Source organism: Heterodontus francisci, chromosome 3 (assembly GCF_036365525.1).
Source record: "Heterodontus francisci isolate sHetFra1 chromosome 3, sHetFra1.hap1, whole genome shotgun sequence".
In the NCBI taxonomy this organism is placed as follows: Eukaryota; Metazoa; Chordata; class Chondrichthyes; order Heterodontiformes; family Heterodontidae; genus Heterodontus; species Heterodontus francisci.
The window spans coordinates 107,259,124-107,280,751 of NC_090373.1; the positions used below are offsets into that span (position 1 = coordinate 107,259,124).

At 41.8% G+C, this 21,628-nt stretch overlaps 2 protein-coding genes across 2 annotated transcripts in view; both read right to left on the reverse strand.

Annotated features, from left to right (window-relative positions):
• The window catches only part of smpdl3a (sphingomyelin phosphodiesterase acid like 3A), a 73,401-nt gene extending 57,011 nt beyond the window's left edge, over positions 1 to 16,390 (reverse strand). The window contains exon 1 of the mRNA XM_068025377.1: positions 16,260 to 16,390. Coding sequence (XP_067881478.1) covers positions 16,260 to 16,380 — 121 coding nt within the window. The 5' untranslated portion in view covers positions 16,381 to 16,390. The remainder of the gene's footprint in view (positions 1 to 16,259) is intronic.
• Positions 16,391 to 18,191: 1,801 nt separating this feature from the next.
• Positions 18,192 to 19,302, reverse strand: fabp7b (fatty acid binding protein 7, brain, b). The gene is made up of 4 exons (XM_068018300.1): positions 19,230 to 19,302; positions 18,760 to 18,932; positions 18,340 to 18,441; positions 18,192 to 18,250 (listed from the first exon to the last, which is right to left on the reverse strand). The coding sequence occupies exons 1-4, from the start codon at positions 19,300 to 19,302 to the stop codon at positions 18,200 to 18,202; spliced, it is 399 nt and encodes a 132-aa protein (XP_067874401.1). The 3' UTR covers positions 18,192 to 18,199.
• Positions 19,303 to 21,628: the final 2,326 nt, after the last annotated feature.

Below are 21,628 nucleotides of genomic sequence, written 5' to 3' on the forward strand. Positions count from 1 at the left end.
AGAATGTCTTAAAGTAGGAGAGTGAAGTAGAGGTTTAGGGAGGAAATTCCAGGCTTAGAGCCTTGGCAACTGAAGGAATGCTTTTGCTCAAGTGGGCAAAATTGGAGGAGGACATTTAGAGGACGTCTATAGGAGTTTACAGAGATGGGATGGGGCAATGCCATGGAGGGATTTGAAAGCAAGGATGAGAACTTTAAAATCAAGGTATTGCTACACTGGGAGCCAATGCAAGTCAGCGAGCAAAGACATGATCGATGAATGGGATTGGTGTGAGTTAGGATATGGACAGTGGAGTTTTGAAGGAGCTCAAGTTGTATACTGTAGTGTAACACTAAATTCAACACTGGCATTTTATCGGGGATTTATCCATGTTAAGTGCAAAGGAAGAGTGGAAATTAGGACTGTCAAAATTTCAGAAGTGACATCTAACTGGAATTCATCAAATCCTTGTTTAAAAAAAAAAGCAGTGGTTTTCTGTTACGCAATTCCCATTAGCAATCTAATGGCTAATGCTATCAACATCTTACTAAATAATATGCTATCTGCATTTCTTATTTTGCTTGACACCCAGGGCTGAATGTTTTGCCACAGAGGCAGGAAACAGGAGCCGGGTCTGTTTTCGGGTCAGAAACCCATCTCCAGTGCAAAACCGATTTAAAGTTAAGATTGAAGCGTGGGGAAGTCCTTTATTGATATGGCGACAGGTTTCCTGCCCACTTAAAGCCACTGGGAGTGGGAATGGAGGCGTGTCAGATTAAGTGTGGGACTCATTTAGACTCCCCTCAGCAGTCATCATTGAGGCTACTGGTTGTCCTGAGGAAGACATCAGTGGTTTTTGCCAAAGCTTTCCACTGGACCTATGGGAAGCGAGATGTCGTAGGGGAGCCAGAAGCAAGGCACCTTTCTTCATCGATACCAGCCTGGAGCTAATGCTGGAGGCTGTGAGGGTGAAGGGGGAGGTACTTTTCCTGGAGGTAGCTGGAGAAGGCCACTTTAACGTGCAACAAGGGCACACCTTTGTTCAGCCTCATCTACCTCCACCTCCTCCTCTATCACCTCCTGCTCACCATTCTCAACGTCCATAACTCTCTGGACAACCATGTTATGAAGAGCACAGCAGACTACCACAATGACCAAGACCCTTACAGAAGGGTACTGGAATGCACCAACCAACTGGTCCAGGCAGCACAATGGCATCTTCAGAAGGCCACTGGCCTATTCAATGGTTGTCCTACTGAGCAGATGGCATTGGTTATATCACCTCTATGCCTCTATCTGGAGCTCCCGCAGAGGGGTCAGTGGCTATCCCTTCAAGGGATATCCCTTGTCCTCTAGGATTTATCCACGTATCTTGGGGATTGGAATGAAGAACTGAGGCAGCCTGGACTGGCGGGGCTGAATGGGTCATGGCAGTTGTCAGGAAAGTGACCGTACACATGGAGGATGCTCTTGTCGTGGTTGCAGACCAGTTGAATGTTGAGGAAGTGGAAGCCCTTTCTGTTGATGGATCTCACTGGCCTGTCGCTGGGTGTTTTGATGGCCACATAGGTGTAATGGATGATGCCCTGCACCTGGGGGAATCCAGAAAAGGACATGAAACCAAATACCCTCTGTCCCTACGAGGCAGTGTCTGTCACTGAATGAATGTGCTGTCCAGCCGTGGCAAAGAGGGCATCAGTAACCACAGGTGCAGTTTGTGAAATGCCACTAAGGTCCACAGATGATCCTTGATCCTTTAGAAGTGTAACAACCAGGTGAGAAAGGTGTCTAGGGGCCCCTCTCAGCCTTCACCTGGTCTTACTGTAACAAAGTTTAATTTTAAACACACTATGATTTTAGCTCCCAGTTGGTGAATCCTTGTTCACCGCTTTCCAATTATAAGGTAAAGAAACCAGCACAAACAGGCTTTTTTAGGTTTAAAGAAGGTGATATTTATTAAACTTAAACTCTAATTTGGTTGATGTCTATGGATACACGATGCGCCCAAGCTAGCATGCATATGAAAAACGCACATGCCAAAGAGACAGAAGAAAGCAGAAAAAAGATAAAGTGGAAAGATTTGAGGCAACATTAAAGAGTTTGTTATGGGTCTTCGAGCTCACTGTAGAGTCCTTTTGTAGGTTGATCTTGCTTTTCGTTGGGGCCCAGTATTCTTCTTAAACCTTGTTCACCATAGGAGATTTTTCTCTCTTGGGGTTCATGTATCTTCAGTGGGTTTTTGGAGTTCTGTGAGAAAGAGATGGGAGCAGACAGGAGGAGAGGAGGTCTGCTTCAGTCCAGGAGCCTGTCTTCAAACACTGTTTCTCCAACTTAAAATTCTTAGTTCAAAACTCTGCAACGGCCAGTTAGTCATGTGACTAAACTGGTCTGACCACATCTGTTCTGTGTACTGCGGGAGCAGGGACTGGTTCCGGTTCCAACACTGTCTGCTAATATGCAAAAATGTCTTTCCTTGCGGCAATTCCTTGTAGCGGGCTCTCTTTTTTCTTCCCAGCAACAATTTGAAGTTTAATGTCCATGTAGATGAACTTCCAATAAGAAGTTTGTAGATGATGCAAAAATTGGTCGTGTGATTGATAGTGAGGAAGAAAGTTGCAGACTGCAGGAAGATATCAAGTGGCCAGAAAAATGGCAAATGAAATTCAATCTGGAGAACTATGTGGTAATGCATTTGGAGAGGAGTACATGTCCACAGATGCCTGAAGGTAGCAAGACAAGTATAGAAGGTGGTTAAAAAGGCATAAGAGATACTTTCCTTTTATTAGTCCCGGCACAGAATATAACAGCAGGGAGGTTATGTATAAAAGGCTAGTTAGCCCAAAGCTGGAATAACAGTTCTGGTTACCACATTACAGGAAGGACGTGGTCACACTAGAGAGGGAACATAGGATATTTACAAAGATATTGCCAAGAATGGAGAATTTTAGCCATGAGGAAAGACGGGACAGGCTGGGGTTGTTATCTTTGGAACAGAGGGGGCTGAAGGGAGATTTAATTGTGGTGTATAAAATTGAGGGGCTTAGATACTTCGATATAGTGGAAAGGAAGGAGCTATTTCCACTAGCAGAGGGGCAATTATCAGGGGGCACAGATTAGATAAGTGGCAGAAGGATTAGAGGGAAGTTGAGAGGTTTTTCACCCAAAGGGTGCTGTGGGTCTGGAAGTCACTGCCTGAAAAGGTGGTACAGGTAGAAACCCTCATTGCATTTAAAAAATATTTGGATATGCACTTGAAGCGCCATAACTAAGAGCTGGAAAGTGGGATTCGGCTGGATAGTTCTTTTTTGGCCGGATGGACCAAATGACCTCCTTCTAAGGTAGAAATGTTCTCTGTTTCTATGCCATTTTGTGATGGTAACTATCTTGCGGATTTTTCATCTGCTGCAAATTGAATAAAACTGCCTTGGTTCTTTTGCATTTGTTTATTTAGCCAAGCCAATTTTCTGAAAGTACTTATGCTCATGACAGAAATATTAACAGGACATCCGTGTTTAATTCAAAGCTTGTTCGTAGCCATTCACTAAAATCCTTCCATAACATGGATTGGGACCCGAATATCGAAGGGTACATGGCATTTAAGAAGGATAGGAAGCTAGGAAAAGGTGGAGGGGTATCTCTGTTAATTAATGATAGTATTAGCGCAATAGAGAGGGATGACCTAAGTTCAAGAAAACAGGATGTAGAAGCAGTTTGGGTAGAGATGAGGAATCATAAAGGCAAGAAGTCACTTGTGGGAGCGATGTACACCTAATGTTAACCACATTGTAGGACAGGGTATAAAGGAAGAAATAATGGCAGCTTGTCAGAAAGGTACGGAGATAATCATGGGGGATTTTAACCTACGTATAGACTACAAAAATCAGATGGATAGAGGTAGCCTAGATGAGGAGAACATAGAATGTTTTTGGGATAATTTCTTGGAACAGTACTTTCTGGAGCCAACCAGAGAGCAGGCTATCCTAGACTTAGTATTGAGCAATGAGACAGGATTAATTAATGACCTCATAGTTAAGGTGCCCCTAGGTAGCAGTGATCATAATATGATTGAATTTTACATTCAGTTTGAGGGAGAGAAGAGTGGGTCCAAGACCAGTATTTTAAACTTAAATAAGGGCAATTATGAGGTCATGAAAGCAGAGCTAGCTAAAGTAAACTGGCAAATTAGGTTAAGGGATAGGCCAATAGAGATGCAGTGGCAGACATTTAAGGGGATATTTCAGAATATACAGAATAGATCCATTTCAACAAGAAAGAAAAATTCCAAGGGGGAGAACCGGCATCCATAGTTGACTAAAACAGTTAAAGAGAGTATCAAACTTAAAGAAAAAACATATAATTGCGCAAAGATGGGTGGCAGGTCAGAAGATTGACAGAATATTAAAAAAAGCAAAGATTGACTAAAAGAATGATAAGGTAAAATTCGAGTACAAGAGAAAGCTAGCTAGAAATATAAAGACAGATAGTAAGAGTTTCTATAGATATTTGAAAAAGAGGAGTTAACAAAGTGAATGTTGGTCCTATAGAAAGTGAATCTGGGGAATTAATAATGGATAATAAGGAAATATCAGATGAACTGAACAGATATTTTGCATCGGTCTTCACTGCAGAGGATGTAACATCCCAGAATTAGCTGTAAGTCAGGAAATGGAAGGAAGGGAGGAATTCAAGAAAATTACAATCACCAGGGAAGTGGTACTGAACAAATTGTTGGAGCTGCAGGCTGACAAGTCCCCGGGTCCTAATGGACTTCATCCTAGGGTCTTAAAAAAAAGTGGCTAGTGAGATAGTTGATGTCTTACTTTTAATTTTCCAAAATTCCCTAAATTCAGGTCAGGTTCCACTAGACTGGAAAATAGGAAATGTAACTCCTTTGTTCAAAAAGGAAGGGAGACAGAAATCAGGAAACTACAGGCCAGTTAGCTTAACATCTGTCTTAGGAAAAATGTTTGCAGCTATTATTAAAGACGTTATAACAGGGCACTTAGAAAAATTCAAGGTAATCTGGCAGAGTCAACATGGTTTTGTGAAAGGGAGATCATGATTAACCAATTTATTGGAGTTCTTTTAGGGAGTTGCATGTGCAGTGGATGATGGGGTACCGGTGGATGTATTATACTTAGATTTCCAGAAGGAATTTGATAAGGTGCCGCATCAAAGGTTATTGCAAATAATAAAAGCTCATGGTGTAGGGGGTAACATACTGCCATGGATAGAAGATTGGCTAGCTAACAGGAAACAGAGAGTAGGCATAAATGGGTCATTTTCTGGTTGGCAAGATGTAACGAGTGGTGTGCCACAGGGATCTGTGCTGGGGCCTCAACTTTTTACCATTTTATATAAATGACTTAGATGAAGGGACCGAAGGCATGGTTGCTAAATTTGGTGATGACACAAAGATAGGTAGGAAAGTAGGTTGCGAAGAAGACATAAGGAGGCTACAAAGGGATATAGATAGGTTAAGTGAGTGGGCAAAAACCTGGCAGATGGAGTATAATGTGGGAAAATGCAAAGTTGTCCATTTTGGCAGGAAAAATAACAAAGAAGCATACTATCTAAATGGTGAGAGATTGCGGAGCTCTGAGATGCAGAGGGATCTGGGTGTCCTAGTGCATGAATCGCATGTAATTAGGAAAGTTAATAGAATCTTATCGTTTATCGCAATGGGAATTGAATACAAAGGCAGGGAAGTTATACTTCAATTATACAGGGCATTGGTGAGACCACATCTGGAGTACTGTGTACAGTATTCGTCTCCTTATTTAAGGAAGGATGTAAATGTGTTGGAAGCAGTTCACAGAAGATTTACTAGATTGATACCTGGAATGGGCTGGCTATCTTATGAGGAAAGATTGGACAGGCTAGGCTTGTATCTGCTGGAATTTAGAAGATTAAGAGGCAACTTGATTGAAACATAGAAGATCCTGAGAGGTCTTGACAGGGTGGATGTGGAAAGGATGTTTCCCCTTGTGGGAGAACCTAGAACCAGGGGTCACTGTTTAAAAGTAAGGGGTCACCCATTTAAGACAGAGATGAGGAGAAATTTTTTTCTCTGAGGGTTCTGAGTCTTTGGAACTCTCTTCCTCAAAAGGCGGTGGAAACAGAGTCTTTGAATACGTTTAAGCCGGAGGTAGACTGATTCTTGATAAGCAAGGGGGTGAAAGGTTATCGGGGTTAGGTGGTAATCTGGAGTAAGATCAGCCATGAGCTTACTGAATGTCGGAGCAGGCTCGAGGGGCCGAGTGGCCTACCCCTGCTCCTAATTCGTATGTTCATAACTCCAGATGGTGAATGTGCCTCGGGTTAGTGCTGAGTGCCAGATATGCCACTGATATGCATAGTGTACAGCTGTTCAAGGCTCTATCCCCACCCCCACCCAGCCACCCCAAGTATCGCTCAATCACATGTGTTATGATGCTGCAGGGGACTTACACTGTAAGCCAATACTTTATCTTCAGCCACACAATGTAAATCTGCATGGTCTTCAAAAAGCTGTTACTGAACAGTCCATAACTGTGACAAACATTCACAATTAGACAGACTATATGAGTAAATCCACAATCCAAGCATAGCACTCCTCTAAAATGAAACTGCAGCCTTATCTTTTAATATAATGGTAATAACAAGCAGGCAGGAACAAGTTACCTTGCAACTTCTGTCAATTTTCCTTTACACCCTCCTTCCATCCAGTTGCTAGCTCTTCTAAACATAAAACTAACTTTCTGGGTTCACTTTTAACCAACTATTCCCAATTTTGTGCACTGGGGAATGTCTTTTGAAGAAATGGTTGTATTGGTTTAATTGTAGCTAGTGCTCTTTGTGTTCTATTTTAACATAAATGAGTGCATTAATTTTGTTGTTTTGAGAGGGGTTCCAGCTTGTCAACAATCTTATGATCCTGAGGAAGAACATTTTGTTCACTCATTTTGACCACAATTAAGTTTTATTCCTGCTATGCCTGTCTGATCTTCTGCTCTCTGGACTCCAATATGACTTTCTGGACCTGATTTGTATCAATCATAAATATAAAATAGACACTATCCAATAGAGAATTCAAGAAACTTCTTAACCCAGAAAAATGCGGAACTCGCTGCTACAAGTAGTTGTTGGGGCGGCTAGCAAAGATGAATTTAAGGGCAAACTAGGTAAACATGCAAGGAAGAAAGGAATAGAAAGTTATGCTGATAGGTTTAGAGGGTGGTAGGTGGCTCGTATGGACCATAAACGCTGGCATAGGCCAGATAGCTTATTTCTATGCTGGCAACTCTATACAACTGTCCATTATCCTCAAGATCTGTGCCTTTCAACTTGCTTTATGTCATCTCTTTAAACACTCATGCTTCCACCTTTTTCCATTGCTAAAGCTGCTGTCAACGGGCTCAGTTTCCAATTTCAAGTTAAACACTTCTTTTACAGGCAGCAGCTTTTAACGGAATGCAAATCCATTCAAAACTGGAATCTTCCATTCATATCTAAGGAAGTGCAAATACTTCTGCAACTTCTGTTTGATAGGCAACCTCTGGTTCTTTCCTACCTCTCCTTCCCACCACCATCACAACCTTTCTGGCATAATTTACTGATGTTATAGCTACATAATCAGAGAAGTTCACAGTACAGGAGGATGCCATTCAGCCCATTGTGTGGGTCGGCTCTTGACTAGAGCAATCCAAAAACTAATCCCATTGCCCAAGCTCTCCCCATAGCCCAGGGTCTTCCTCTACTTCAAACAATTAACCACCTTTCACTTAAAATATATACAATGGTCGCTGCATCAACCACTGCCTGCTGCAAAATATTCCATGCTCGAACTCTGCATAAAAAAAAATCTCCTAACCTTCATCTCTGATCATTTTAAATCCACAACCTCTCATTACTGCCTCCACAATTGAAGGAAATAGTCTTTCCCTATTCACCCTAACAAGACGTCCATCATAATTTTAAAAAGCCCGACTAAATCTCCCCTTTGTGTTTATTGCTCCAATGGAGACAGTCCCAGTATGTCCTCATAGTTACAGTTGCCCATCCCTGTCATCATCCTGGTGAATCTATGCTGTATACTTTCTATGGCTTTATTGCCTGTTCTTCAATGTGGTGCCTAAATCTGTGGCCCAACCACTGTGTTGTTTCAATTTAATCTACAGTTTGAATCAGCTGATTGAAGAGAGGATGTCACTGAAAGGGCATGGAGTTGGATGGAGTGCAATATATTGATGAATAAGGTAAGGACTACATTTGGGAGTGTGACTGCTGAAGAATGCATTAAGTTAAATGCAAAAATTCAGAATTTTCCAGGTATGAATTGGCCCCAAAACTGCACTTTAAATTTTATGCCTTCAACATTTGGAATTCCACTCAGATTTTTTCGCTTTTTTTTTGGTGGTTCCCGATATTGGCATACACGATTCTTGCAGTTTCTGACTTCAAAAGTGGAAGAATGGTTTATTCTCCTGGCACCTATACACTGCAGCCGTTCAGTTATCCAATAAATAGGCGAAAGATAGAGACACAGAAAATAGGAGCAGGAGTAGGCCATTCAGCCCTTCAGGTCTGCTCCACTATTCAAAAAAGATCATGGCTGATCATCTTATTTTGTACCCTGTTCCCGCTTTCTCCCCATATCCTTTGATCCCTTTGGCATTAAAAAAATATATCAATCTCCTTCTTGAATATATTTAATGACTTGGCCTCCACTGCCTTCTGCGGTAGAGAATTTCACAGGTTCACCACCCTCTGAGTGAAGAAATTTCTCCTCACCTTGGTTCTAAATGGCATACCCTGTATCCTGAGACTGTGACCCCTGGTTCTGGACTCGCCAGCCATCGGGAACATACTCTCTGCATCTAGCCTGTCTAGTCCTGTTAGAATTTTATAGGTTTCTATGAGATACCCTCTGATTCTTCTAAACACTAATGAATATAGGCCTAGTCGACCCAATCTCTCTTCATACATCAATCCGGTCATCCCAGGAATCAGCCCAGTAAATCTTCTTTGCACTCCTTCCATGGCAAGAACATCCTTCCTCAGATAAGGAGACCAAAACTGCACACAATACTCCAGATGTGGTCTCACCAAGGCCCTGTGTAACTGCAGTAAGACATCCTTGCTCCTGTACTCAAATCCTCTTGCAATGAAGGCCAACATACCTAACTGCTTGCTGCACCTGAATGCTTGCTTTCAGCGACTAGTGTACAAGGACACCCAGGGCTCATTGCACCTCCACCTTTCCCAATCTATCACCATTCAGATAATAATCCGCCTTTCTGTTTTTACAACCAAAGTGGATAACCTCACATTTATCTACGTTATACTGCATCTGCCATACATTTGCCCACTCATCCAACTTGTCAAAATCACACTGGAGCCTCTTTGCATCCTCCTCACAGCTGACATTGCTCTCCAGCTTTGTGTCATCTGAAAAGTTGGAAATGTTACATTTAGTTCCCTCACCCAAGTCATTAGTATATATTGTGAATAGCTGGGGCCCAAGCACTGATATCTGCAGTACCCCATTAGTCACTGCCTACCACCCGGAAAAAGACCCATTTATTCCGACTCTCTGCTTCCTGCCTGTCAACCAATTCTCAATCCATGCCAGTATATTACCCTCAATCCCATGTGCTTTAATTTTGCACACTAACCTCTTTTGCGGGACCTCATCAAAAGCCTTCTGAAAATCCAAATACACCACATCCACTGGTTCTCCCTTATCTATTCTACTAGTTACATCCTCAAAAAACTCCAGTAGATTTGTTAAGCATGATTTCCCTTTCGTAAACCCATGCTGACTTTGTCCAATCCCAGTTATGCTTTCCAGGTGTTCTGCTATCACATCCTTTTTAATAGACTCTAGCATTTTCACCATTACTGATGTAAGGCTATTGGGCTGTAATTGCCTGTTTTTTCTCTTCCTACCTTTTTAAATAGTGGGGTAACATTTGCCATCCTCCAATCTGTAGGAACTGTTCCAGAGTCTATAGAATTTTGGAATATGATCACCAATGCATCCACTATTTCCAGGGCCATTTCCTTTTGTACTCTGGGATGTGGATTATCAGGCCCTGGGGATTTGTCAGCCTTTAACCCATTAATTTTCCTCGCATTTTTTTTTTTATTAATATTGATTTCTTTCAGTTCCTCCCTCTCATTAGACCCTTGGTTCCCTAACATTTCTGGGAAGTTATTTGTGTTTTCTTTTGTGAAGACGGAACCAAAATATGTGTTTAATTCTTCTGCCGTTTCTTTGTTCCCCATTATAAATTGCCCCATTTCTGACTGTAAGGGACCTACATTTGTCTTCATTTTGTTTTCACATATTTATAGAAGCTTTTACAGTCAGTTTTTATGTTCCCCTGCTTAATCAACATCTCTGTCCTCCTTTGCTGAATTCTAAACTGCTCCCAATCCTCAGACTTGCTGCTTTTTCTGGCAATTTTATATGCCTCCTCTTTGGATCTAATACTATCCCAAATTTCTTTTGTAAGTCACGGTTGAGCCACCTATCCGCTTTTATTTTTGCACCAGACAGGAAGAATAATTGTTGTAATTCATGCACACGTTCTTTAATTATTATTAATTGCCTATCCACCGTCAACCCTTTTAGTAAAGTTCCCCAATCTATTAGAGCCAACTTGCGCCTCATACCTTCGTAGTTTCCTTTATTTAGATTCAGGACCCTAGTTTCAGATTCAACTACTTCACTCGCCATCTTAATGAAGAATTTTATCATGTTATGGTCGTTCCAACCCAAGGGACCTCACATAACAAGATTGCACAATACCTGGTCTAGGTGGTGCTATACTGGCTAGTCTGTTGTAGAGGTAGTTCTTTCATATAGAATCTGAAGAAAAACTATGTTGCTGAGTGACTGTCCTGCATATTCCAATTGTGTTGGGTTCAATTCACTTCTCTATAAGCAGGTTTTTCAGTTTTTTGGTCCATATGCAGTGTAACATGTTACATCTTGAAGTACACCCACTTCTACAGAATGTAATATATTTTATTATAAAAACCTGTAAAATGGACCAAACCAGCTGTCAAAAGTGGCTATTTTCTGGGGGAACATTCTCCCTAACCAGATCCCACTTTACAGTATACCCACTTCGAATGGTTATGCATTAAAAGGTCCGTAGTGAACTTAAAGAGTGAGGTAATCCTACCCCCTTATATATCACTGGTGCGACTGCACTTAGAATACTGTGTACAATCATGGATATTGCACCTATTGAAAGGATACAAAACAGAGCAACAAGGAGGATTGAGGGGATGTTTTTCAGTATGTAAATTGGATATATTGTCATTGGAAAAGCAAAGAATGAGATGAAATATGATCAGTGTATAGGATTCTAAAGGGACTATATCAGTGGTTCTCAAATTGGGAGTATTTGGACATTTGGGGGTCCATAGAGTCTTTCCAAGTGGTCTGTGAAATATTGTGAACAGGATCCTTTGTTGCAATGGTGTGGGTTGGGCACACCATGTTGGCTATCCAAGTTACTGGCAGTGTCACGATGGCAGAAATGGTGCACACCAGGTAGCTTGTCAGCAATATTTTAGTGCAGATAGGCTGATAAACAGCAAATGGGGAGGGGAAAAACCCTGAAATACTCAGCAGCTGTGCAATGAGTAGGCAGCCAGTAGAGGGTTACTCCTGAAAGAGTGTCAGTGTTCCCAAAAAGAGCCACCATGCCTAATTTCACTCCAGGACTAGCAGGGAGTTGCCTATTAAATACTTCACCGTATGACATGTTGATGAACCTATAAGATTTCCTTTCTGTTGGAGCACAAATAAAAGTTTCCACATCACTAATTACATCACTGTTCACTGTATTGGACAGTCCTGGGAAAACTTCATGCAAGTCCTTTTGAACAAGACACAAATGAAGTTTACATTCAGAAATGTATATGTGCAATAAGATTACTGCATTATAATTTTTGGGGGGGGGGGGGGGTATCAATGATAATTAATCCATTTAAAAAGGGATCCTTTAACAAAAAAAAAATGAAAAGCACTAGACTAGATGATGAACCCCAGGACAAGCTATTGCACCTTGTCCAGAACAGTAGAACCAGAGGGCACAGACTGCACTTGAAAACTAATCTGTGGCAACATTATTTCAGTGAACAAGTGGTAAATTTATAGAACAGCATCCCTCGGGAGAACAGTGAATTGCATCTAATCAATCAATACTATCTGCTTTCAGATATTTTTCTTTCAGAAAATAACATTTTAGTACACAGTACATAAGTAATTTGACACCTGTAAATATGACATGCTTGGGCAGAACAGATGAATTTGCACCCACGGTTCCCAAAGAATTCCACCACTGGAGTTTTCCGCACCTCATATGAGTCTGTTATAAATGAATGAGGTTGAGATTGATTGCCATGATTAGTAAAAAAAACTTCATTAGCATGTGATTAGAAGGTGCACTATATAGCACTTGGTAGTTTTCCGTCTAGCAATTCCTTGGTTTCAAAATTGCCATGACAATATACCATTGTGGAGTATCCAGAAGATGAGAGAGCAATGCAACACAGAAGTTGAAAGAGTAAAGTGAGACTGAAGTCAGATTAAGTGCTGTGACAAGGAAGCTTTCATTGTGATTAAGTATTGAGGTAAGGATCTAACAGCGGCACAGTGGCGCAGTGGTTAGCACCTCAGCCTCACAGCTCCAGCGACCCGGGTTCAATTCTGGGTACTGCCTGTGTGGAGTTTGCAAGTTCTCCCTGTGTCTGCGTGGGTTTCCTCCGGGTGCTCCGGTTTCCTCCCATATGCCAAAGACTTGCTGGTTGATAGGTTAATTGGCCATTATATATTGCCCCTAGTATAGGTAGGTGGTAGGGAAATATAGGGACAGGTGGGGATGTGGTAGGAATATGGAATTAGTGTAGGATTAGTATAAATGGGTGGTTGATGGTCGGCACAGACTTGGTGGGCCGAAGGGCCTGTTTCAGTGCTGTATCTCTAAACATAACAAACTACAATAATTAAATTGGGTTTAAAAAAAGGTTTTTAAGTGTTAACATTTAAGTTCTTTTTAAAAGTCTTTAAAAGTTTTATTTCTGATAAGTTTAGTTATCCAATAAATAGATGGCTGGCAGGGCACCGCAATCCCGTGGATTGCACATCCTGCTCCACGTGAGAACTCCAAGACAACTATATGTGCAGGAAGGGTTGTCAGTGGGAGCAGCTCAAGCTCCAGGTTGGCGTCACTGTGGTGCATCTGAGACAAAGTTTCATGGATAGCAGATTTCTAGAGATGGTCACCCTGCAATGTGACGGTATGCAGGCACAGAGGAAATGGATGACCTCCAGATAAACACCCAGGATCAGGCAGGGAGTGCAGGAGTCCCGAATGCATCTTGCTCTCCAATTTTATTCAGTTCTGAAAACTGGTGCAAGTGATGGTTCCTCTGAGGAGTGCAGCCAGAGCCAAGTCCACCAGAGATGACTCTGCTGTAGAGGAGGAACAGAGAAAGATTGGGAAATCAATAGTAATAGGGGATTCTTCTTCTTTGGCCTCCTTGTCTCGAGAGACAATGGGTAAGCACCTGGAGGTGGTCAGTGGTTTGTGCAGCAGCGCCTGGAGTGGCTATAAAGGCCAATTCTACAGTGACAGACTCTTCCACAGGTGCTGCAGATAAAATTGGTTGTCGGGGCTGTTACACAGTTGGCTCTCTCCTTGCACTTCTGTCTTTTTTCCTGACAACTGCTAAGTCTCTTCAACTCACCACGCTTTAGCCCCGCCTTTATGGTTGCCCACCAGCTTTGGCGATCGCTGGCAACTGAAACAGACATTTCTTCGGCTGCTGATGAGAGTCCAGGATAGTATTTTGCCTCCCTGGTGACAGGGTCAAAGATGTCAATAAGTGGCTGTAAAGCATTCTGAGGGGGGAGGTTGAACAGCCAGAGGTTCATGGTCCATATTGGTACCAACAATATAAGTAGAAAGAGGGATTAGGTCCTGCAGGCAGATTTTAGGGATCGAGGAAGGAGACTTGCGAGCAGGCCCTCAAGGGTAGTTTCTGGATTACTGCTATGCCATGCACTCGTGAGTATAGAAATAGAAAGAGAGAGCAGAAGAATGCATGGCTGAAGAAATGGTACAAGTGGAAGGGGCTTTAGATTTTTAGCACACTGGCACCGTTTCTTGGGGGAGGTGGGAGCTATACAGGCCGACCAGGTTTCACCAGGACAAATGTCCTCATGGGGTAAACGAAAAAGGAAATATGAGGCAAAGAGAGAGTATGAGAAGAGACTGGCAACTAACATAAAAGGGAATCCTAAGGTATTTTACAGGCACATAAATAGTAAAAGGGTAGAAGGCATGACTGTGTACTAAATTAGTACTTTGCATCTGTCTTTACCAAAGAAAGATGCTGCCACAGTCATGGTGAAATAGGAGGTGGTTGAGACACTGGATGGGCTAAAAATTGACAGAGGAGGTACTAAAAAGGTTGGCTGTACTTAAAGTTGACAAGTCAACAGGACTGGATGCGATGCATATGAGGGATACTGAGTGAAGTAAATGGAGACATTGTGGAGGCACTGGCCATAATCTTCCTAACCTTCTTAGATATGGGGGTGGTGCCAGAGGACTGGAAAACTGCAAATGTTCAAGAAAAGGTGTAAGGATAAACTCAGCAACTCCAGGCCAGTCAGTTTAACCTCAGTGGTGGGAAAGATTTTAGAAATAATAATCCGGGTTGAAACTAACAGTCACTTGGACAAGTGTGGATTAATTGAAGAAAGCAAGCACTGATTTTTTTAAAGGCAAATTGTGCTTAACCAACTTGATTGAGTTTTTTGATGAGGTGACAACAGAGAAGGTTGATGCGGGGTACATGGACTTCCAAAAGGCATTTGATTAATTGCCACATAACAGGCTTGCCAGCAAAGTTGAAGCCCATGGAATAAAAGGGACTGTGGCAGCATCTTCCCCTCCCTTCCCCTGTCAGCATTCCGAAGAGATCGTTCCCTCCGTGACACCCTGGTCCACTCCTCCATTACCCCCACCACCTTGTCCCCGTCCCATGGCACCTTCCCCTGCAATCGCAGGAGGTGTAATACCTGCTCATTTACCTCCTCTCTCCTCACTATCCCAGGCCCCAAACACTCCTTTCAGGTGAAGCAGCGATTTATTTGTACTTCTTTCAATGTAGTATACTGTATTCGCTGCTCACAATGTGGTCTCCTCTACATTGAGGAGACCAAACGCAGACTGGGTGACCGCTTTGCGGAACACCTCCGCTCAGTCCGCAAGCAGGACCCTGAGCTTCCGGTTGCTTGCCATTTCAACACTTCCCCCCTGCTCTCATGCTCACATCTCTATCCTGGGCTTGCTGCAGTGTTCCACTGAACATCAACGCAAGCTCGAGGAACAGCATCTCATTTTCCGATTAGGCACACTACAGCCTGCCGGATTGAACATTGAGTTCAATAATTTCAGAGCATGACGGGCCCCCCATTTTACTTTTATTTTTAGTTATTTTTTCTTTTTTACATTTTTTTTCTTTTGTTTATTTCATTTCATCGTAGTTTGTTCAGTTTGCTTACCCACTTTTTTTTTCATGTTTGTATTTGCTGCTGCTCAATTTTCAGTTCGTTAACACCCTATCTGTACTAATGCTTTGTCTTTCAACACACTATTAACATATTGTTTGCCTTTGCTCCATGACCTCTTGGTCAGCTATGTGGCCTTGTCCAATCTACACCTTCTCCTTTGTTATCTCTTGCCCCACCCCCGGCTCACTTGCTTATAACCTTTGACATTTCTACTATTTGCTAGTTCCGAAGAAGGGTCACTGACCCGAAACGTTAACTCTGCTTCTCTTTCCACAGATGCTGCCAGACCTGCTGAGTGGTTCCAGCATTTCTTGTTTTTAAACTCACATATTCGCGTTCCTCTTTCCCCACTTGTTGTTTCCGGATTAGTTATTGCACAACAAACTTTTACTTTCTGAGGTGGAAACCATTTCGCATGTCAAGGACATCGTGACATCATCTCAAATGATTTTGTAACAAATCGAACTATAATCTGCAAAGTGTCAACTCTTTCCAAAACAAAAGTAGACCTTACCTATATTAACATTACAGAACAAAAAGTCAGCAATGCTCTCCCACCGTAACTTTAGATCCAAACAACAGCAGCTCGGGAGGATTGCTTATTTGATCATTACTGTTCTCGCCACAGTGGGGAAAGAAAAGCAGCAAACTGTTCACCTTCCTTTAAATCGCGGTCCCCAGGGCATCAGCAACTCACCTGCGGCCCTGACTGCTGGACTTTTCCGACGGAGAGCGGCAGTGACAGCAGATGCACTTGCAGGAAATGCACACAAACTGCAGGCAAACCACAAACCTACAACTCCCAACTTCGCCTCCATCGCTGCCTCAATGCGCAGCTGCACAGCTGAGCGGCACCACGTGACCGGCGCATATCCCATCACGTTTTAATGCGGTCATTGAGCAAGTGGGAGATTGTTCGTTAAGCACACTGCGTTAGTGCAATCATATTTCTAATTTTAATGCTATTAACCACCAAAAAGGTGAGTTTCGGGTCCATTGTCGCTATTAAATCTTAAAGAGTTACATGCAGAAGCATAAATTATATTTTGCATTCTAAAATTAGTGAGCTTTTGCTTTCCCTTGTAGTTTTGAATTTGGCACATGCAAAATCCACTGATGCGTAAATGCAACGGATTGTTCTGTTCCTGCAGAGTAGCATTCGTTTTAAATTCAGCTGAAGTGAACTGTAATTGGTTAGATAAACAGCTGTGTTATTTATTGTGCTCCACTGTTCCAGTTCATTCGTTTTGAACACATTTTTCCTACGTGATGTCAAAAATGTATATGTTTTTTTTAAAGTATGGAAAACTAGAAATTGTGGTGTTACTTTGCTTTTTTAAAAAATATACTGATTGAGAGCAAGTTATGTTTCCAGTACTTTACATTGAAAATCACTACCACCCTTCGGGGCTCCACATAACCAAATATTCTCCAGTTAGAATGCTTCCACCCAGAGAGTACTGACCCAAATCAAGCTGCGAGTACAGCTGGACAAGTTATCTCTCTGCAAAACACATTTAAAGTGCGACTTCCTTATGCACATTGGAATTCCAAAAGTCACTGGGAACAATGCATAATCTTCCACAGTTCATTACAGAATCGTCTGAGCAAAATCATTATTTTTCATGTACAAATTGGGAAACTGTTTTCACCACTTCATATTCCTGTTTAACCTACCTTTTTAATTGATGCAGAGCTGAATCGTTATTACTAATATTCTGCCAACGGTTTGTCGAATAATCTTTAAAGAAAACATGTATTCTGCTCCCGCTACCCACTACGGCCATTATATTGAAGTAGATTGATTTAGGACCCACCTGCGCATCGACAACATTCCTTTGGTACACTCAAATAAAAGCAAAATACTGCAGATGCTGGAAATCTGAAATAAAAACAGCAAGTGCTGGAAATACTCAGCAGGTGAGGCAGCATCTGTGGAGAGAGAAGCAGAGTTAATGTTTCAGGGCTGTGAGCTGATGAAAGGTCTAATGAGTATTTCCAACACTTCCTGTTTTTATTCCTCTGGTATAATTGCAGCAGACTATAGATGTAACTTCAGTTGGCCTGAGGATGACAGGAAGTTGAGTGAAGGATACTGGGCTTTCAAACGTATTTTAAGCGCCTAACAGTATGACTTGCGTAATAACTTACTTCATGAAAGAGAAGCGAGAGAACAAAACAAATCGTTGTAATTTAAAGCCACGCGTAGTAGCGGAGTATTGCGCATGATAAAACGACATGACAAATATTTTATATAAAAGCAAATCTATTGTTAGCATAAGAAACACCACAACTGTCAGTTCCAGAGCAACACTTTTATTAACCGTTTCAACTTGTCATTGTGACTAAATCACAAAGCTTCCACAATTGAACTCCGTTTTGTAAAAAATAAAAACATGGATAAGTGATGTACAGATATTACAAAATTGTTATTCTGTTAAACTTGAAAACATAAAATGCAGTATTTCGGATTTTGTTACAAAAAAGTTTCGTGGATTGGTTCCCCCAATGGAAATCCCTGCAAGTTACAGTACTACCAGAGGAAGGACCGCTCCGGATTTCAAAAACTGTCACTGAGTCCAATAAATCGGACCCGATTGTTGTGACAGGGACACGGGACTCCTTCCCCACAGAACGTTATGCCTTCTCGTAGGTACGAACGGCAACAATATCGTCAAATGTGAGAGTCTGTTTAAACATAAAAAGAATTCAATAATATAACTCAAGCCGCTGACACACTGAAAAGAGCAATGCACCAGAAATGTCACTGCACGTACCATAACCATTTTGCCATCCTTGATCTCCCTGGCAAAAGTAGTTTCCTTTCCATCCCATTTCTGGACATGGACAAGCTTGTCACCGTCCAACGTCACCGTTGTCTGTAGACACCAAAAATACGAATTATCGATTGGTAAACCTATATATAATAAACAATTAACTGGTCATCGATTGCCAACCATGACAGTTGTTAATATAGCTGTAAATATGTAAATCCAGGCTACAGCATGAATTCCATTGGAATGTGCAACATTTCACCAACACCTCTTCAGCTGACTTCAGCACCACCTCGCAACCTGGAAAATGGGCAGGGGAAAACAAGTCAAATTATTTGGGGCACTTTTATTATACCCAGCGCCTGCATCTACTCCTAATGCACACCGTGAGAAACAAATGGCACAGCCATTTCCTCAACTTACTTTGCAGTTTCGGTCATCTGGTGTGGTCTCGTCGAACTCTTCCCCAAGTTTGAAACTGATTTCGGTATTCTTAAAGGTACTCAGAGTCTTCAGCACCACTTTATCCTCCTCGTTGCTGATGATAATTGTCGGTTTGGTAACATTCCCAACTTGTCGAGTCGCGAAACTCACACCTGCCAAAAATGCAGAAATTGCATGAGTTGCTGCTGTCTGTTCGAAGCGAGAGATGGAAATAAAGACTAACTTCATACTGGTTCTACTTGCGCAAAAAAATGAGCAATTTTAGCAACATGCCTTTAACTTAGCTGTTAAAATATGGATCACTACACTGTAATCAAAGCCTAAACACGTTTATTTCAAGCATGCATCTGCACACAAGATTTGACCATCCTTTATTTTGGCTCCAACTCCAGATTTAAAGTTTAGATGGAACCCCAGGTACTGAAACAGGTTAGCAATGCGCTGCTTACCCAAAGCTTTCATGTATGCATCGAAATTATCGCTTTCAATGAGCTTCCAGGTTCCAACAAAAGCGTCGACCATGGTGACGGTACCGGAGATTAGAGAAAGTTGGAGAAAGGAAAGGAAGAGATTTTACGTTGAGAACTGGCGTCAAAGTTGGAACTGACGACCCTGTTGACGGTGAAACTGCAAAGCCCGTGGTCCAGCTCGGTGCGATCGCCCCTAAATACAGTCCCTCGGTGGGGAGGAGTCATGGGCGGGGCCTGCCGAAGTGCGGATCAGAAAAATTGCCTCTCACCGACTGTGATTTGAAGAAATGGAAAGTTTCACAGAAAGAAATTCAAGAAAAACGGTAATAAAGAACAAAACACTGAAAGTAGAGAGATTGTAATTCAAATAAGGAACGAAGATCTGCCCCATTGTCTCAGTTGCGTTTACGAATTATAGCGTCTGGTCACCATCGGAAATTTTATTTTTACAGTTCACTAGTTGCCGTTTTAAGTGGAAAACAAAGCAACCAATATAAACTTTTCCGTCCTGCCAGGAAAAACTTATACTTTTTTTCGTGAACATTTTATCACAGTTGCCGTGTGCAAATCTCAGAGTGCTAATATTAAAGACCAGTTTCACATTTCAATTATTGTTTTCTAAAGTAATGCTTTAAATGGCATTTAATTCAATCAGTTAAATGCGATATTTCATAATAGCAACGATAGAATTCGGTTGCTTGTCTCTAAGGAGTTTTTTTTTTTACATTTTGAAAGGAGTGAATCTCAGCAAATTGTGATAAATCAAGTACGGGAAAGGAATGATTACATTTGAGTCCTATAGAGTTGTGATGGTCCAGGCGACACCTGTCGTTTAGTTTAAAGAAAACACACAGATGGAAGGAAGGGGACATTGGACATGCCAATGAGTGGCTATGGTCACGGGCTGTTTCTCATGCAATACATCTGCATTATATTCATTACACAAAAATGGAATCAGGAGTAAGCGTTGTAAAAATGGTTATACTCATAAAATTCCATTGTGGAAAACATTCTTTATGTTAAACATTTCTCAGGATTTTGCTTGCACCAGATTTCCATGCATATACCTATAAGTTTTCCCTTATGTCTTACATGGTAGTTAAGCACTACTTCAGCCTTTTGTAACGCATTGACATCAACATTTCTGATCAGACATAAGGTGGAACAAAAGTAGGGTGATGCAAGAACCTCAACCGCTTCCAGTGCGTCGACCTAACTCTTATTTCCAGGGTCAGCCTCCTTATCGTGGCACGGGTCAGCTTCCGACACGGTAAGTGCCTGTGAATGGGAACTCCCCCATTGCAGAGTGGGGAACCAGGTCCGACAGCAGGATTTAAAAGCCTGCAGCAGCTTAGAGGAACGGGCGTGATCTTCATTTCAATGATGGTCTTAGCTGAACAGACTATTAGCATCTTAAAGCAACAACTCGAATGGCTGGACAGATCAGGGGTGCTGCAATGCAGTCTGCCCAAACTAACGGATTATCGTAATCTGCAGTGTTTCTACAACTTTGCCCCACAGAGAGGCATAGTCAAGGAACAGGGTTCATGCTATCTTTCAGTTACCTCCTTGCCTTCATTTCCTCTCCCCTATCCCCTTCATTACTATCCATTTCTTCCTTCTGCTTTCATTGTGATCCGTTTCCTTCCCATCTCCGGCTTTTTCCTCAGTCTTGTTGCCAATGGAAATGGTTCCAGCCACTGAATACTCATGAGAATGTCTGTCTATTGTATGTGGCAGTAAGAATCACATTGCTGCAGGATTTTAGAAGCAAGAACGAGTGGAGAGGAGCTCAGTTCATGCAATTTTTTTTCATAAAGTGCTGCTGCAAACATTGGCTGCACAATATATTGGTTATCAATATGAAAAAAGAACGGCTTACATTTTATATAAGGCCTTTAATGACCACTAAACATCCCAAAACACTTTATATGCAGTGAAGTACTTTTGAAGTGTAGTCACTGTTGTAATATAGGAAACATGGCAGTCAATTTGCACACAACAAACTCTCAACAAGCAGCAATGTGATAATGACCAGATAATCTGTTTTTGTGATGTTATCACAGAATCACAGAATAATACAGTGCAGAAGAGGCCCTTCGGCCCATCGAGTCTGCACCGATACATTAAAAATGCATTAAATAAAAATAAATATAAATAGGTGGTTGATGGTCGGCACAGACCCGATTGGTCGAAGGGCCTGTTTCAGTGCTGTATCTCTAAATAATTTTTTTTTAAAATAAATTAATTAATTAAAACACCTGACCTGTCTACCTAATCCCATTTACCAGCACTTGGCCCATAGCCTTGAATGTCATGACGTGCCAAGTGCTCATCCAGGTACTTTTTAAAGGATGTGAAGCAACCAGCATCTACCA